At 53.5% G+C, this 14,032-nt stretch overlaps 1 protein-coding gene across 1 annotated transcript in view; it reads left to right on the top strand.

Moving 5' to 3' along the window:
• The window catches only part of Igsf21 (immunoglobin superfamily member 21), a 219,527-nt gene extending 207,013 nt beyond the window's left edge, over positions 1 to 12,514 (top strand). Inside the window, exons 5-10 of the mRNA XM_021161084.1 lie at positions 1,629 to 1,744; positions 4,495 to 4,969; positions 10,569 to 10,654; positions 11,151 to 11,343; positions 11,622 to 11,660; positions 12,288 to 12,514. Of these exons, the coding sequence (XP_021016743.1) occupies positions 1,629 to 1,744; positions 4,495 to 4,969; positions 10,569 to 10,654; positions 11,151 to 11,343; positions 11,622 to 11,660; positions 12,288 to 12,361 (983 nt within the window). The 3' untranslated portion in view covers positions 12,362 to 12,514. The remainder of the gene's footprint in view (positions 1 to 1,628; positions 1,745 to 4,494; positions 4,970 to 10,568; positions 10,655 to 11,150; positions 11,344 to 11,621; positions 11,661 to 12,287) is intronic.
• The last annotated feature ends 1,518 nt before the right edge of the window (positions 12,515 to 14,032 follow it).

The following is a 14,032-nucleotide window of genomic DNA, read 5'->3' as shown; positions in this document are numbered from 1 at the left end:
TGTTTGACCGCCCCCACCTGCCCCCATCCATGCTGAGCAGAGGCCCAAGGCCAGGGAAGCCAGAATGGACTGCCTGCCCCAAGCAGAGTTCAAAGATGGTGCCTCCTACAGAGGTCGGGAAATCACAGCAAAGGAAACATCTTCAGGTTGAATTCCCAGCGTGTAGCCCCGCGGATTCTCTAGCTTGAGTTCTGTCCTACGGCCATGTCTATTGCACTCTTCCCATTTAACCAAGGAGAGGTCAGAGGCTCGCAGTGTGGCAGTGTCCCCAAGACACAAGGATGATGGTGACTGAACTGGGGTGTGGGGAAGGAGGGAAGATGGGGATGGGGTGAGAAGGAGGCTGCCATCCACAGTAAGCCCAGTTCCAGGAAGAGAGAAGCTCTCAGCTCCGGATGACTCTTAAGTAACATGACTAGCTCTTTCCTAGCCTGTGGAGTCTAAGACGCTGTCTTGTCTAGCTAAAACACATGCTGTGCTTTCCGGCTCTTCAAAAATGATGTCACATCCCCCTCCCCCCCCTTCTCTCGCTCTCTTAAAACGTTTAGTGGCCCCTCGTTATGTTTTATAAAAAGATAATGAGAGAAGAAATATGTTTGGTGAGTGTGTAGTCTGGTGTCAGGGAAGAGGGTGCCTCTGAGGGCCCATGCTGGGGCATCCCTTCCACCTGAGGGACCAGCCACAGGATGGTATAGTATAGAATAGAGTTTACTCAGGGCATGGGGAGTGGAGTTGAGGGGTGGGGGGGAAGAGCGAGGAGGAGACTAGGGAGAGGGAGAAGAAGGGAAGAGAGGATAGAGCAGAAACAAGAGTGATAGGATAGGGCGAGCAGCCCCTTTTATAGTGAGTCAGGCACGCCCGGCTGTTGCCAAGTAACTGTGGGGCGGAGCATAGACAAAATGCTAACACCCACTACTCCCAGCTGAAAGGAGAAAACTCTTTAAGTCTGTGATCAGAGGGCTTTCCTGATCCAGAATTCTGGGGGAGGGGGAAGGGCGGTGCTGAAGGCAGAGGAGGGGAGAGGGAGGCCTCGATCTGCTGCAGTTACTGGTATCACGGTGTAAAGACACCCACGGGGACCTGTTTAAGTTCATAACAGTTTAACAGCTGGTTCACAAAATTCCTGAAAATGCCATATAGTCGCCTGCACAGGTTGGAGCTGGCTCCAGCCCAGACAGCGGGCTCCTGCAACTCACTGCCCTGGCTTCCTAGATGTTGGGACAACCAAAGTACCCAGCTGGGCTGCCCCTCCCCCACTCCAGCCCTCCTGCCCCGCCCCGTTGGGTTCTTGCCTGTGCTGTTTCTGCCTTCCTCTCAACTTCTGCCTCCTCGGACCACAGCCCAGTGTGGCCTCTCTGGCAATGGCCCCCAGGATCTCTTCACTGGGGCAGGGTTCCTTTCTGCACTTGGATGCCTTTGGGATGCCCTTACCACTTCAATCCTCATGGCCTCTCCAGTGCCCCGTGTTTCTTTCAGTGCGTTAAAAGTCCCAGGAAGCAGGGACTCTTGTGTCTCCAGCAAGGAACCCCATGCTCCCCATAGCCGTCAATACTGCAGCCCCGCCTGGTGTAAAACTCTGAGTCCCCCCAACTGAGCCACTATCTCCTGTCCTTCCTTCCCTTCGGAAGCTCCTCCCACCTCCATCGAAGTCGTGGCTGCCGACTCCCCTGCCCCCTTCAGCCGGTACCAGGCCCAGAACTTCACACTGGTCTGCATCGTGTCTGGAGGGAAGCCGGCGCCCATGGTAAGTGCTTGGGGGTTCCAGCCCTAAGTATGCCAAGACTCCTGCTCTCTGAACCTCCTTCAGGAACCACTTCTGTACCCAGACAGGAAGTGGCCCGCCCCATCCTGCCATCCTAGATCGTCATAGTAAGGTTGGCTTCTAGGAGTGCCCAGGATCCGGTATGCCCCTCCTAGATACTGAGGAGAATGGGGAACAAAGAACAGGATCCAGAGATGGGGAGGCGACTTCGCTATAGTCTCCTGGTGTTTTCCACAGAAAAAGAGACCCAAGTTCGTTTTCTCATGCTTCGAGCATGCTGTTCCTCCTGGGCCTCCATGGGCCTCACAGGAAATCACCCCAGATGGAAGAGAGGAAAGGGGGAAGGAGGGGGCAGGAGGAAGGACAGAGGGGAGGGCTAGGCCCCCAGAGCACCTGGTCTGAGCTCTGCTTCTGGCCACACCAATCCCCAGGACTGACCCTGACCAGGCACCCTCCTCCCCTTCTTGATTTTGCTAAGAGGCCAAGGAGTTGGACACAATGTTTCAGAAGCCATGGGGCCCGTTTGACCTAACAATTACTCAATGAAAGCTCATGTGTCTAACTTCTAACAGGGGAGGCATGGATCCCTCAATTTCCCTCGAAGCACCCCTGTGCACCCATATCAGAGCCTTTGAGCTATATTTGGGGGTGATTCTAGTGTGGGCATCTTAGAATAATATTCTAGTCTTCTACCCAATGAGTTTCACACATTGCTCAGATTTAGCAAGATGGCGAGGGGTGGCGGGGAGGGTACAGCTGGGGCAATGAAGACCTGCAGCTAGAATTCAGATGGACAGGTAAGTGGCCCCCCACCTTCCCAACATGACTGTTTCTCATGTGTGGGCTAGCAGTGGGAGCTGAGGAGCTGAGCCTGCAGCCCCAGAATCAACTGTTCAGGCAGAGGTGTGGACAGGTATAGAGATACCCCTTGGTAAGGTGCAGAAGCAAGATGGAGCACAGAGACTTGCGGGCCTGGGATAAGGGTTCGGGGCACAGAGGTCAGCAGTATGTGGTGGTCAGGGGTCAGGGATGCAGAGATGTAGGGGTCTGGGTTAAGGATCTAGGGCACAGGGGTTAGGGGTTTGAGACCTGAAAGTCAAGGGTCAGAGGGGTACAAAGGCATAGGGTTACAGCCAGGAGGTCACCAGTGAGGCATCAAAGCCACCGATGCTGAATACAAGGCTCACAGACTCCCCCTCAGAATCCCTAAGAATGTCCAGCCTCCAGCCAAATCCTGGAAGTTGGGGGAAAGGAAGACATGAGGGGAGGTTTTCCTGGCCCTGGGGCTACAGGAGAGCACCCCTTTCTCATCTCACCACCAGGCTGCCACTTAAGACACAGTTATTAAAAAACTGCGTCCCTACTTGGTCCCTCCTCTCTCCTCCCCTCTCTTCGCCCCAGTTGTCTATATGAAAGATTCTTATTCCCTGACAGTCCGGGCATCTTGTGTCTGTCTGGAGCGTCAGAACTTGAAAGCAGTTCTTTGATATAAATTACAAACCTGCTTTTGAAGCACTTTTCAAAAAAAAGAAAGAAAAGAAACACAAAGAAAGGGAAAGGAAAAAAAAGGAAAAGCCCCAGAGCAGACCGTTATGTGCCAAGGTTTCTTCTGCAGAGTTTTAAACTCTGACAGGTCCTCCACACCCACATATCACCCCCCTCCCACCCACCCCACCTACTCCCCAGTCCCTCCCCCCCCACAGTCTCCCCCTCCACCCGCTTATACCCACCGAGTCCCTGAGCACGCAGCTTCCTGCTCTTCTCTCTCCCTGTCTCTTATCGATTTATTTATCTGATTTATTAAAAAAAAAATACACCCAATCCCCACAGGCTTCCGGGCACATGTACCAAAATAAGAAGACAGCAAATTAAATTAAATGCCGCCTCTCAAAACTTGAATTCCCTATTAGCAGAGAAAAGGAGAAGACATCTTTTTTCGCCCTCATTCCCTGCACCTAGCTCCCTCCCACACACGCACCTGTTTTCTGCCTCGCAGCTCTGAATTACCAAATTGTGTGAGCAGGCAGGACACAATACACACACACAGAGGGAAAGAAAAAAAAACAAAAACCACGCGCATGCGCACAAGCTCAGGGACACACACACCCACACCCACTTCTCCCTTCCTCTTCTTTTTTGGTTTTTCGAGACAGGGTTTCTCTGTGTAGCCCTGGCTGTCCTGGAACTCACTCTGTAGACCAGGCTGGCTTCGAACTCAGAAATCCGCCTGCCTCTGCCTCCCGAGTGCTGGGATTAAAGGCGTGCGCCACCACGCCCGGCTTCCCTTCCTCTTCTCACGTTTCATTTTGCCCCCAGTACCCCTTTTGCTCCTCATTCACATCCCCGCCCCCACTTGAGCAGCAATGAACCATACTAGAGCCCAGATGATAGTTAAGTGGCCTCCAAAACCAAACACCCCCTGCGACTTCATTTAAGCCCCAATTGCTCCCTGGAGTCAGTCGTCTTATATCTCTTTCCAAGTGGAGAAACCGAGGCTACAAGTCCCCCCCAGCTTTTCGATGATGTTGTTGGTGGGCTGAACCATCTCTCAGACCTGTTTATATTCCCACAATGCCCTGCTGGCCCATAGCTCTTCAGGGGAGTGTGGGAAAGGAGTGGGTGGGCGTGACCGTGTCCCTACTGACTGGGAAGCCCAGGCTCTTCTGAGAGTCCCTCAGGAAGCTAAACCAACCCACTGTTAGCTTTTCCCCTTTTCCTGCTTGCAACTGTAGGTTTATTTCAAACGGGACGGGGAGCCGATCGATGCCGTGCCCCTGACAGAACTGCCAGCAGCCAGCTCTGGCCCAGTCCAGGACAGCAGGCCCTTCCGCAGCCTTCTGCACCGAGATGTGGATGATACCAAAATGCAAAAGTCACTGTCCCTTCTGGACACTGAATACCGGGCTGGACGTCCCTACACGGAGCGCCCTGTGCGCAGCCTGACCCAGGACCCCAGCCTCTTCGTGCAGCCCACCACGGAAAACATCCCAGAGACAGTGGTGAGCCGAGAGTTCCCCCGTTGGGTACACAGCACCGAGCCTGTCTACTTCCTGCGCCACAGCCGCACTCCAGGCAGCGATGGCACGGTGGAGGTGCGGGCCCTGCTCACCTGGACCCTCAACCCGCAGATCGACAATGAGGCCCTCTTCAGCTGTGAGGTCAAGCACCCAGCGCTGTCCATGCCCATGCAGGCGGAGGTCACGCTGGGTAAGACCTGGCAGGCTCTTCTGCAGCCCATAAGAGGTTGTAGTTCGGCAATGGGGGGGAGGGGCACGGGCTGCTGCAAGCCAGGGGGAGGGAAGCAGATGGAGTCAGGTCAGCTGGGGGGAGAGACAAGGGTCTTTGGTGAAGTTGTTGGTTGGACTGGAGAAAATGGAAATCCCTAGGTCAGCGGGGTGTTAAGGTCAAGCGCATGGGTGTTTAGAGGGCATTTGCTCCTCACAGATAGAAGCCTGACCTGTAGTCTCATTACAGATAAGCAAAGCTGAGACAGCAATTAGTGATCTGGCCCTGAGCTGCTAGGTTCTGCACAGCAGAGCTGTGCTAATAAGCCCCATCTACTGACACCATCTCTACCTGAAAGGCTGGGTGCCCCTGTCTGGCTTTGAGCCAGCTCCTAGAAGACCCTTCCAAACCAATGCAGACTTCTACAGCTCCCACAGAACCTCAGAAGAGCTGTTTCCTGGGTGCCTGTCTGCCATGTGCTGCCTGCTTCCTGTCTGTTAGTTCAGCAGGTGTTTGTGAAGCAAGTCGTGGGCTTGGATGGTCACACTCTAACCCTGGGGGAGGTAAGGACATGCTAGATAGCCAGGACTAAATTCTCTTTCTGCCTAGCCTGCCCTGAGCCTCTGTTTTCTGGCCTGTTGTATGTGGCAAGTGACAGGCCAGCCAACACGGGCCAGCCACAAGCTGGGAGTCCAGCTTGAACCCTTGCAGTACCCGAGGTGGCCACTGGGAATGATGTTCTTATTCCCGTTCTTTTGGTGAGGGACTTGGGTTTTACATGCTAGGTCAGTTAGCTGGGGCAGTGTGTCCTAGTGTCCACTTCCTTAGTGTTGCCCAGCTGACGGCTGCAGTAAGGACACATTGAATCACGAGTGTGGCCTGCACAGTGACAAACCCTACACTCTGAGAAAGGCCATGGGATGAACGGAGTGGTATTGGGGGCACAGAGTTCAAACACCCAGCAAGGACTTTGAAGCCAGGCCACTCGTGGTTGGGCTTGTCTTCTGCAGGAGACCTTGATCTCACCTGCATTCATTTTTCAAGGATGCCTCGTGTGGCTCAAGTGCCGCTTCCTCCTGGAAGCCTTGCCTGTCCGGTTGACTGTATCTCTTTAAAGCCCCTCTTCCTGGGTTTGTGTCTGTCTGGTAGGCAGTCTTGAAAGTCACCTCAGAAGTGACAGCGCTGTCTTTGCATTGGTCAAGCCGTTAGCCTCGGGGCTACTCGTGATCTCCTCATGTCCAGGTTGCACACGCGCCTCAGAAGGCTTCCGGGCCTGCCCTTCTCCATCTTTCCCAGCAACCCACCTAAGTACTCCGCGTCTACCCCTGGAGTGCATGCAGCATGGCCTCCAAACTGGTCTTCTTGCTTCTGGTTTCCCCCCAATGCTGTTTTGCATCCCAACTGATCTACTTACAATATAAATCAGCCCCAAACTCAGATAAACAGCTGCCCAGACCCTGCAGTGTAGACGCTAGGCTGATGCAGAGAAGAGAGGCCAGAAACAGACCTGCAGGTAAAGTCAATTGATTTTGATGGAGAGACCCTGAGGCTGTTCGGAGAGTAAAGAAGAGACCTCTAATACATGGTGGTGAGGAACAAGGGAGTGCAAGTGTGGGGGAGGTGGGCCTGGCCCCTGCCTGGCACACATACAGGTTAACCGGAGATGATTGATAGGCCCCAGTGTAAAAGCCAGCGACATGAAGCTTCCAGAACAAAATGGAGAGAAATGTCTTTATGGAGCCAAGGAAGCCAGCATCCCTTAAAGCAGCCATTTTTTTTTTTGGCTTGTAAGAAGCCCTCTTTAAGAGAGTGGAAAGGCAAGGTGTAGAAGTGTGTGTGTGTGTGTGGGGGGTATATTCTCACTTCTCTGTAAAACACTGGTACCCAGGATGCAAAAAGAACCAAGCAAAAAACAAAACAAAACCAAAAAAACTAACCCAGCTAAGCCAGGCGTGATGGTACAAGGCTGTCATCTCAGCATTTGGGAGGTGGGGACAGGAGGCTCAGAAGTTCAAGGTCATTCTTGGCTCCCTGGGTAGTTTGAGGTCAGTCTGGACTGCCTGTCTGCCTGCCTGCCTGCCACAAGTCCCAGACTGTCATAAGCGTGTCTCAGAAACTAAGGGGGAGGAGCCGCTACTCGATACCTGAGAGACAAGCAGTATTGGTTGTCAGTGCTGGAGAGCAAACCCAGGGCCTAGTGTGCTAGGCAAGTGATTTGTCACGAACTGAGCCACACCTCCTGCCCATGATTTCCTGCTTCTAAAAAATCACGCATGGACGTATTAAAACACAGTGGTCCTCTGAGAAGTGGTCCTCTGAGAAGTCCTCTGAGAAGTGGGGATTAAAACCTCATTGAGGTAGCACTTGTAACCCCTAGCCTAGGTAAAGTTTTCAAAGCTGACCATAACCAATGTCGGCAAGTGTGCAGAGCAACCAGAACTCTCCTGCATCACCAGTGGTAGTGTACAATGGTACCCATCCACGGGCAACCAGCATAGCTTCTCAGGGACGATAAACATCTCGTTCCTGTGAGCCGACAACTGCACATGGAGGGATGGCTGGGTGGATGGACAGATGGTGTAGATGGAAAGATGGATTAGGTAGACAGGTGTTATGGATGGATTGAACGGACATGAAGAAAATATGGATGGATGGATGGATGGATGGATGGATGGATGGATGGATGGATAAATAGAGGATGGTGAAGAGGTCTGATGAATTCATAGATGGATGGGCACTGAGTAGGTGGCTGGGAAGATGGGTGGGTGGGTAGATAGTGGATGTATAGGCAGGTGGTTGGATAGGTAGATGGGTGGACTGGATGTATACAGGAAATGGAGGATGTGCGGCTGGGTGGGTGGGTGGATGGATGGGTGGATGATTGGTTGGTAGATGGGAGGGTGGACTGGATAGATGGTGGATGGATGATGCCTGAATGGATGAGTGGCTGTCTTAATGAAAATCTAGAATCCCTCAGGAGCTTCAGAAGAGCCCTTCCTTGAGACCACACCTGCTATCTTCACACACATGAAGAATGCCACAATTGCGTGTGTGTGTGTGTGTGTGTGTGTGTGTGTGTGTGTGTGTGTGTGTGAGACCACAGGTGCACATGCGAGGTTGGGGTGGAGTATAATGGGAATTTCTGCATTCCCTTCAGCCAGGGTTTCCCTCTGGGGCTTCTTCTCTTGGACAATTAACCAACAGACTGAGCTGAAGCTCCATCCCACACAGCCTGAGAGGGCTAGGCCTAGATCCTGGGCCTGCATTCTGTTCTCCAGCTCCTACAGGCCAGGGCTTGAGAGGAGTGAATACCGAAACTGTGGATACACCTCTGTTTGGCATGCCCGGCTGGGCTCCCAAAGCAGGCAGGGGGCTATAGGTTTTGCTTGCCAGGAGCTGCAGTGGACTCCCCGGGGGGGGGGGGGCGTTGGTGGGATGGGAGGATGTGAGCAGCTGCTCTGACTTCCAGGAACAAGTGGCTCCTGGCAGCCTCGAGGGAGGGTGGGAGATGCAGGACATCTGCTGTAAACACCTATCTGCATGAGAGTTTAGAGGAGCAACAATGTAGCAGGCCCTTCCGGGTCTTCCCTCTGTGCCCCCCAGGGTCAGCTGCGCACAGGGGCACTAGAAACAGTTCAAGGCAGCCAAAGAAGCTGTGCGACCTGTTGCCTAGCTGCCCTGGGCTCTGAGCCTCTCTACACTGCCTTCTGCAATGGAGGCCTTACAGCGCCCTCTGCTGGTTGAGGCTGGCAGTGAGGCAGACCACCCAGGGCCGTGGAACCCTACACACACACACACACACACACACACACACACACACACACACACACACACACACACCTTCCTATGCAGTGAGGCAGACCACCCAGGGCCGTGGAACCCTACACACACACACACACACACACCTTCCTATGCAGTGAGGCAGACCACCCAGGGCCGTGGAACCCTACACACACACACATGCACGCACGCACGCATGCACGCGCGCGCGCGAGCAGCTGGAGGAGGCAAGAGTGTCCCTGATTCCCTGAGCCTTTCTGTGTTTGCAGGACAAGCTCTAAAGGCTGAAAGAGGACATGGGATAAAATGGAGTGTTGAATAAAGGAAAAGGGGGTGGCTTGGAGGTGGAGCCTTTCCATTCCCAAGCCTGCCATCTGCCCAGCATCCCTGGCCAGCACTGCTTCCATGCAGCTGGACTCAGCAGTGGAAGCCACCGTCTCCTCCCCTCTCAGTAGACCGGGCCCTTCCCTCTGCCCACCCTGCACTTTAGATGTCTGTCTTCCTTGCGGTTAATTAACGGTTTCTTGGTCTTTCTCTTAGAGAGTGAGACTGGCAGAGCCTGGAGCCTGCTCCTCTGATTTCTGTTGTGCTTTAAATAGGAAAGACAGCCCTGGAAACTGTCTAGTCTGTCCCCGGCCCTGCCAGCTCTCTTGGTGACCTTCCATTATGTCCCCAATGCTCCTCCTGCATGGAACATTCCTCATGGGGTTTCACTTCTCCAGGACACTGTGACCACTGCCCTTCCATGAGCCGTGTGCCACCTCTGCTGACCTCAGACCCTGCGTACAACGCTGGTCACCGTTTGGCTGAATCTATTTGCAAATTAAATGTCTCTCCCACTAAAGGAGAAGCTGCGGGACACTTGACTTTATCACTGTCCCCTTTACTAGCTCCCAGCCCTGCTCCAAAGCCTGACATATGGCCAGCTCAGTAATTACCATTGAATGACTGGGCAAATGGATTAATAAGGGGTGGGGAGTCAGGAAACACAAGTAATTGACTCTGCAGGGACCTGGGACAAGCCTCTTCATTATGAGTGGACCTGGGTTCTCCCCTCTGGAAGGGAGAGGGGTGAGAAATATCCAGGTAGTTCTTCAGTCTCCCACAGGCAAGGGACACCCAGGGCATCGTGTCACCTCAGCACATAACAGCTGAGGAAGATAGTACTGGAGATAAGAGGACTGGATTCAGGGAGAACAAAGGCTAGCTAGGGAAAGAGATGGTGACTTCCCTCTGTTTCCCCATCCCCCCCCCCCCCCCCCCCCCCCCCCCCCCCACACACACACAGGGGTTCCAGGAAGTTCCCTGGCAGTAGGATCCTCAATCGGGAGTCTGAAGGCCTGAATTTTGGTCTTGAGTCTTCCTCCCTCTTTGACCTCTGGCAAATCATATTGAACTCCCCGGGCCTCTGTGAACTCAGCTGGACAGATGGTGTAGTTATCCTTCTCTCTCACTGACGATGTGTATGATCCATACATTTGTGGGCATCACTGAATCCCCAGATCCCAGCAATGGTGGGACACACAGTAAGGCTGTGGGAAATACGGAGGGAGGCCGAGCCATGACTGAGGGAGTGAACGAGCCTCCTTGGAGTAAGGTTGGTCTAGGACACCAACCTCTGGAACTTGCTCGGATCCTTCGCTACCCACCTCTCAATGTGGTTACATCCACCCACCACCCTTCTCCAACCCCGCCCACCACACCTCTCTGACTCCACCCACCACTCCTCTCCGAACCTACCCACCACCCTCTCTGACCACACCCACCACCCCTTTCTGACCTGAACTTCCTCTTGATCCAGTTGCTCCCAAAGGACCCAAAATCGTGATGACGCCCAGCAGAGCCCGGGTTGGGGACACAGTGAGGATCCTAGTCCACGGATTTCAGGTCAGCCTGTTTCTGGATAACTGAGTCGGGTGGTGGGTGGGTAGAGGCACCAAATGGCCATGGGGACCAGCCTACCTGGCTTATTCTTCTATTCTCATGAGCGAATGCAGCTCACGTCAACCTTCTGCCTTTGCATTTATTCCGGGCCTGAGTCTAGACTCTTGTCCAGACTGTTGTCAGATTCCCTATTTAGCTGCGGATGATTTTGAACTCCTGACCTTCCTGCCGCCGCCTCCTCCTCCTCCTCTTCCTCCTCCTCCCTTCCTCCTCAGTGCTAGACACCATCACAGTTTATAGGGTGCTGAAGATGAAACCCAAAACTTTGTGTGTGCTATGCAAACATGCTACCGACGAAGCTACATCCCCAGCCCTCTTCCTGGGTCCTGAGGTGCTATCTGAAGCCTACTAGATGAGAATTAGGGTCTGGAAAGCCTCTGGCTTCCCTGTGTTGGCAGGCTACTCCCGTGTGACCACTATTCCCTGCTCTGGCCCACAGAATGAGGTCTTCCCAGAACCCATGTTCACGTGGACAAGAGTGGGCAGCCGCCTCCTGGATGGCAGTGCCGAGTTTGACGGGAAGGAGCTTGTGCTGGAGCGGGTTCCTGCCGAGCTCAACGGCTCCATGTACCGCTGCACTGCCCAGAACCCCCTGGGCTCCACTGATACACACACTCGGCTCATCGTGTTCGGTAGGGACCCCTCAGGACCACCTGAGGATAGGCCTTGGCTTAAAGCTGTCCACAGAAGCCCCTTGAATTTGTCTCAGAGAGAGAATTCAGTTCACTGGTTGTAATTACCGTGGCTTGATTGTCAGCGAGATTCCAGGTTCACATCTCAGCCGGCCTCAGTTTCCCTATTTGTAACATGGTTGTACCAACCCATTGTTATAGTGGCATAGAGCGGGTGACTGGGGAAGGCTCTCTATTGAGCGATACCCACTCTGCCTCTCTCTGTTTCTTTCTGACAGAAAACCCAAATATCCCAAGAGGAACAGAGGACTCCCGTGGTAAGTCTCCACCCTCAAGACTGCATGCCTAAGAGTGAGTGCCTTTCAAGGCCTCAGAAAACATCTGTTGCCAAGACACCACCTGCATCCTGCAGTCCCTCTCATTCCTTCAGGGGGCCATCACCCCAGCCAGGCAGAGTTAAGTTTAGACAACTCTAGGCACTAAGCAAGGAAGGCTCATCACCCCCAAACAGCCAAGGGTGTCCCCTCTCACTGCTACCCAGACCACAAAGAGGCCCTGTCTGGCACTGACCATGGTGTGGGTCTCTGACAACTCCATGGGACACTTAAGAGCATAGACAGATGCCCTGGGCTGCTTCCTTCAGCCACCCTGACCTAGAACCACCCATGGGATGCAGACACTACCCATACATTGCAAACCTCACAGTTCTCTGTGACGCTTCCCCCTCCTGGTGCCTTCTGGATCATCCTGATGATATCAGCTCAGCAGGCCTGTATGGGGACGAAGCACTGCACCCCTGGCAGGCAAACAGCAGAGCTGAGGTCCCAGCCCAATCACCTGATACTGCCCTCTGGCATCTTTGTTAGAAACCATTTACCCCAGAGTTTGCCCACTGTAGCACACAGGCAGGCTGCCGCCCTGACAGCGCCTCCACCCTCTCCCAGGTTCTGCTTCCGGCCCCACTGGCGTCCGGCTCACCCTGGTGCTTGCCCTGACAGTGATCCTGGAGCTCACGTGAAGATGCTGCCTCCTCCCGATGCTCCAGCCGCCCGGCATCTCTGCGATCGATTTTCATTTCTTTTCTAAACTATTTCCAGTCTTGTTCTTAGTCTCGGCCCATGTCTTGGCTTCCTCACTGGGTTTAATTAAACAAACAGACCAATTTTCCCCACCTCAATGTCTGGCTCTATATTTTTCCTTCGTCTAGTAGCAGCAACTGGGTACCTACTGGCGTCCAGTCATAGGACAGGCACAGAGAAAGGATGACAAAGGTGATGGAAAGCCTGCACTCCCGTGAGGATGGGCAGGCATGCAGTTCTTGTCTTGTTCAGTCCTAAAAACAGCCAGATGTGGGGAGTGGAATGATCCCTCAGGGGAAGTGTAACAGTCAGCTGTAGCCACGATAGTGCTGCCTAACAAGTCAACCCAAATCTTGGTGGCATGCAACAGCAAGCATGGATACTTATGTATGGATAGCAGTGATCCAGATGACCTCATCCAGGCTCACCAGACAGTTGAGCTTCACACAGCAGACTCCCTGGACCTCTGCTCCCTCCCGCCACAAGCTACACTCTAGACTGCCTTCTAGTCAGGTCTATGGGCTTGTAAATTCCATGTGTGTTTGTCCTGGAGCTGGAGAAAAGAGGCAGTAGTTACCTGACATCGGATCCTCTTACAATGTGCATCAGTCAGCTTTTCATCACTGTAACAAAATACCTGAGATAGTTTACTTACACAAGGGAAGGTTTCTTGGGCTCTTGGTTCTGAAGATACAACTACAGCCCAGCCGTCCCATTGCTTTGGGCTGCTCACAAGGCTATGAATCATGGCTGACGGCTGTGGAGCTACAGAGGCACATCCACCAAGAGGCAGGCACAGAGGAAGAAACCAGATCCCACATCCCCTCCGGGGACACACTCCACCTATTGATGGTCCCATTACCCTTCAATAGGGCTGTCCCAGGACATACACAGACCCAAGAAGATAATGAGTATCCTAACTAGATCATGGCAGATCACAGAGCTAAAAGAAAAGCCAAGTCAGCCCACTTAAAGCTTTGTCTGGGTCATGTCTGTGGTCACTGGTTGGGCCAAAGCTCATTACATGGCCAAGGGAGAGATGAGGTTGACCCCCACCCTCAGCTGGGATCCAGATCTGAGAGGCACCAGGAAGACGATGAAAGTCAGGGCTTATCAGAGTGAGAGAGGAGCATGGAATTGGATGGGTCGGGATAGCACAAGATCAGTACGCTGCAGTGAGCCCCAAGTCTTACTAAACACACCAAAGATCTGTCCTGAGCTCATGGCCAATCCGAGGCTGTTGAGTAATCCTTTCCCACCTCTAGCTACACACTAACACTCTCTGGAGCATCGAAGGTGGAAGAAGAGGCCACTGCCCCAGGCAGAATCATGACGCCCAAAGATGCCCGTGCCCTGGCCACAGGACCTGAGCAGAGTCACTGAACTGGACCAGCTCTGAGCTGAGTTCACTTTTGCACCCTGAGAGCTGGAGGGGGGTAGCTGGGGCCAGCTGGCCTCTGGTGGCTTTGACTGCCATGACTCAGCTCTGTGCCATGTGGTTTCTCAGGCTCCTTGAGGGTGGAGGAACAGAGAGCTGAGGCACACGGATCTCGTGAGGCTCCAGGGAAACTGACAACCATGGCTTCCACTGCATTCAAAAGAGATCCAGA

The sequence above is a fragment of the Mus caroli genome, chromosome 4, assembly GCF_900094665.2.
Source record: "Mus caroli chromosome 4, CAROLI_EIJ_v1.1, whole genome shotgun sequence".
Classification (NCBI taxonomy): Eukaryota; Metazoa; Chordata; class Mammalia; order Rodentia; family Muridae; genus Mus; species Mus caroli.
This window is presented reverse-complemented; position numbering and strand designations above follow the sequence as displayed.